Source organism: Atta colombica, unplaced genomic scaffold (assembly GCF_001594045.1).
Source record: "Atta colombica isolate Treedump-2 unplaced genomic scaffold, Acol1.0 scaffold1, whole genome shotgun sequence".
NCBI classification, from domain to species: Eukaryota; Metazoa; Arthropoda; class Insecta; order Hymenoptera; family Formicidae; genus Atta; species Atta colombica.
Window position 1 is genome coordinate 5,791,883 of NW_017259183.1, and position 4,311 is coordinate 5,796,193.

The following is a 4,311-nucleotide window of genomic DNA, read 5'->3' on the forward strand; positions in this document are numbered from 1 at the left end:
TTAAATGCTGAAAACGATGCCAAATAAAACAAATCCAGCATGTCAGGTTTCCAAGATAATTAAGGTTTCATATTTAAAAAATGGCTTTTTTTTAATGATATCTGACATTTTTTTTGTAAAGAAAGTTAACATTAACACATCTTGAAATTTCAATTAAAAGTCATGAATGTGTTGTTCATTCTCTATAAAATAAATCTTTTTAATATTTTACTTTTTAATCATGTTATAAAGGATTTAAATATACAGGATTTTTTCTAAGATAACAAATTTTCAACTCTGATCAAAATTTCAAGATAACGTTAACCTTTTATACAGAAAAATGTAAAATAATGCAAAAGAGCCATTTTTTGTAAATCTCAATTATTTTATTTTTTTATGGAAATCTGCTAATTTAACTTGGCATTGTTTTTAGCATCCAAAAGTTTATAAGAAAGAGCTTGTCTAATTCAAAATAATTAAATAAATTTTTTGTAAATTAATGTTATTTTTAAAATGTTTACGTAATAAATTTATATACAATTTTCATATTTACCTGACATATCTGTTGAGCTATAGAATTAATTTCAGACAAAGTAAATCTGTCTTTTCGTATATGAAGGCAAGTATAAAGTGATATGCCTCTAGATAAACTAGTCACTAGAGTCAATTGAGGAGGTTTCGTACAAACTCCCAAAAATAATATTATATTGTCGTGTCGAGCTATTCGGTATGTGGCCACCTATAATAATCAAATATATGAAATATCTATTATATAATTATAAAATATCCTTGATTATTAATAATTTTAGTATTTAATCTAATCAACATAATTATAGATTCTTGCCTCTAATCTAAATGTTTCTAATGTCTTCTCATCTTCTGAATAATAACTCATATTTAAAATTTTAATTGCAGTATCGCCATGCCAAAAACCTCTATACACTGTAGCAAATCTTCCTTTTCCAATCAAATTTCTAACTTTTAATTCACTATATAAAATGTCCCACTCTTGCATCAATACCTATATAACAATAAAATAGTAATAAGTTTTAATAAATAGAAATAAATTTTAATTAGAATATATTTTATATTTTTATTGAGTTATTAGTAGGTTTAATACATACGCTATTTTGTCGAGGCCAATGACATGGATTTTCAACTATTTCGCTATCAGAACTTAAAGATTCCTGAGAATCAACTCTCTTTGATACCTCTGAATCTGAAGTATCATCCATATCATTTTTCCTTCTATTATCATTCGAAATCGCTGATTCAGATTTGTATCTCTTCTCATGTAATTTTCCTGATAATGCCTCCTTTTTTATCATTACATCTAGAAGCAAAGTAAATTATACACCAATATTCTGAGAATAAAGTCAAATCATAATATCGCAAATAATATATTGTAACAAATGTCTTTATTTACCTGGAAAATGAAACTGTTTTAGAAATGAATGTGTACTGTGGCTAACAGTGGTTGATAGCAATGCTGGACTAGAAGGTGTTGAGCGGTTATGGCTGAATGTATTTAAATTAGAATCGCCCTAATAGATGTAAACAATTATTATATAAAGATTTTGCATCGTTATGCTTTTATCAAATGATGAAAAATGATTCATTGTGCAATATAAATCAATACATTTACGTCATTATATATAAAATATATATAAAAATCTATCTACTTATACATTACTCATGATATCTTAAAATAATTACTAAAAATATTCAATAGAAATTACAACGTACGTGAACAGGTATATTCGTAGAAGATTGAGTGTATGACCGTCTCCTGTCTTTGCGATTTAAAGGGGGTAATAAATCTACATTATTCGAAGATGTCATGCCAGTCCTCTTTAATACTGGGGAAACATTCAACGAATCTAAAATAATTTATTTTTATATAACTTACTCTTAAATGTTTATTACTCTTGAAAAAAACTTTAGTATAACTTCAAGAAAATATGAAAAGAAAGCTTAGATAAGGATCAGCACTCTGTATTAGTTGCAATGTTTTTACGCACGTTGTAAAGATTGTATAGATCGTTTAAACGCAGCAACGAATTTTCGAGGTATGCCACAAGAAGAGGGTACTTTGGATAGACATTCTGGGTGACACCTATATTTACATTCCTTGCATCTTAAAGTATTCACAAACACTGGTCTCTCACAATAGTCACATACTGTCATCATATTAAAACATTTGGTAAATCGATGAGTAATTGCATGACTCATGCCGCGAGATGAACCAGGAGTAGATGGAGAATTTGGCACTTGGAGACTCGTTCCTAAAAATAAACAAATAAAATGATATGATTGTATTTATTCATAGGAGAATGCTAACAAACTTTTCTTTTTTATGCACCTGCTCCCTCAAGATTATCATCACTTTCTGGATTTGTGGTACAGATTGGAGGTGGTGGTGGTGATTTAAAATGAGATCGAACAAATGACTTAACAGGTGATTTAACAGGTGATTTTATAGGTGATTTAATAGATGATTTAAGATGATTAAAAGGTAATTCAGTAGGTAATTCAACAGGTGATTTAATAGAGAGAGGTGATTTAATGGGTGATTTAATAGGACTACTGTTGCTTGATAAGGGACTTTCTTCTTTTGCAGAATCTGTTGTACCACAATCTAAATTTTGTTCTGCTGATAGATTTCTTCTTATAGGATCGTTGTTTTTCTCTATAGAAGAATTATTTCTAAAACTAAAAATATGTAATGTTAGTATATTCAAAAAATAAACATTTTATTAAAATTAGATTTATAAACTTACAACAAAATTAAAATTATATGTCAAATTAATAGAGAGACAGAGAGAGAGAGAGAGAGAGAGAGAGAGAGAGAGAGAGAGAACACATGATATGCTATTCTAAGTATTACCTAAATGATATATCATCATTATCAAATTGTATTATGTTAGCAAGACGACGATTTGCCAATTGTGATTCATGAGATTTTGACTTAGCTAACGGAAGCACTTCAGATTGTAATGGCCTCTTTTGTACACTAATCAAATGTTTTCTACATGGAGGAGGTGTTTTAACTTCTGGAGGCAGAGGTTTAACTTCTATAATAAAAAAAAGTTTATATATTTAATAGATAAGTTATTTTGAAGACGTTAAATGTGAAGACGTACTGTATATTAAATATAAAAGATAATTCCAGACAAATAAAACAAATTTAAAAGAGTTAAAGGATCTCGAAATTAAATCTTTGTTAAGTAATCCGGCGATGCCTTCTTAAAAATGCTAGGAAACAGTTTTTAATCTTGAATTCAATATTAGATTAAAAACAAATTATATTTTTTAATTTTACTTAATTTATTTTATTACAATAAATATTCAAAATGACGATCTGTGACTTATTATAAACATTACGATAAATATCTACGGTACATTGATTAACGTACTCTCAAGAAAAATTCCAAAAGTATTCGAATTATATCACATATATTCATTACTCTGTTAAGGAGCTCATTTGTACTGTGCTTTGGGAGTAAGGAATGTGTAACTGTTAATAATACTCAACGCTTTACAGAAGCATCACAGTTACTTCACAAAATTTAATTCAATGAAACCTAACAATCCTTTAAAATTGTCGCAATTGTTCGGAATCACTCTGTATATCTTCAGTACAATTTTATCATATTAAAATTTCGAGTATCAAACTGATTTCAGCATTGAACATATTATTTTTAATCGGTATTCACTTAAAAATTTTCTTAACTCTGGTGTTCGTAAGTATATTTTAATACATTTGTTTTTTTTTTAACATCTTAATATAATTTATATGAATATTTAATTTATATTTATATATTTCTTTAATGTATGCTTCAAATACTTAGTAAAATGATTCTTTTAATCGAATAAATAAAATCATCACCCACCTCATCCGGGTGATGAGACGTTTGTGAAAATTTATGCATCACCCACGACATGAGTGGCATGCAAGTCAGTGTTAACTTAAACTGCTTCACACAATCTTTAAAATATAACAAAACACAAGAGATAATTAAAGCATCTTTTTTTCAATTCACTTACCATATTCTAGCTCTCTCTTTGGTAATGACATACAGGGAGGATTACTTGATATTGAAAAAGAAGTTGATATTGCAGAAGTTGGTACTAATACATCATTGTTGTTATTATGATATGGAATGCTACTCTCTGATGGAATGGAACACCGCGTAGTACGAGAGAGAATTGGCTTAGGACAAATTTCCTTGCGTAAACTATCCCAAGAGTCCCAGTATAAATCTGAATCATTTTTTTCCGTACCTCCTCTTATCAGAATATCTAACAAAAACATAATAGTCGAATCTATAT

General features: G+C 28.2%; 1 protein-coding gene across 1 annotated transcript in view; it reads right to left on the bottom strand.

The window, feature by feature from the left end:
- Window positions 1-4,311, bottom strand: part of LOC108690893 (kinase suppressor of Ras 2) — a 9,655-nt gene that overhangs the window by 2,541 nt on the left and 2,803 nt on the right. Inside the window, exons 4-12 of the mRNA XM_018198467.1 lie at window positions 4,027-4,281; window positions 2,867-3,053; window positions 2,342-2,691; window positions 2,001-2,264; window positions 1,726-1,859; window positions 1,406-1,523; window positions 1,104-1,312; window positions 824-1,000; window positions 533-718 (exon numbers count right to left, since the gene is read on the bottom strand). Of these exons, the coding sequence (XP_018053956.1) occupies window positions 533-718; window positions 824-1,000; window positions 1,104-1,312; window positions 1,406-1,523; window positions 1,726-1,859; window positions 2,001-2,264; window positions 2,342-2,691; window positions 2,867-3,053; window positions 4,027-4,281 (1,880 nt within the window). The remainder of the gene's footprint in view (window positions 1-532; window positions 719-823; window positions 1,001-1,103; window positions 1,313-1,405; window positions 1,524-1,725; window positions 1,860-2,000; window positions 2,265-2,341; window positions 2,692-2,866; window positions 3,054-4,026; window positions 4,282-4,311) is intronic.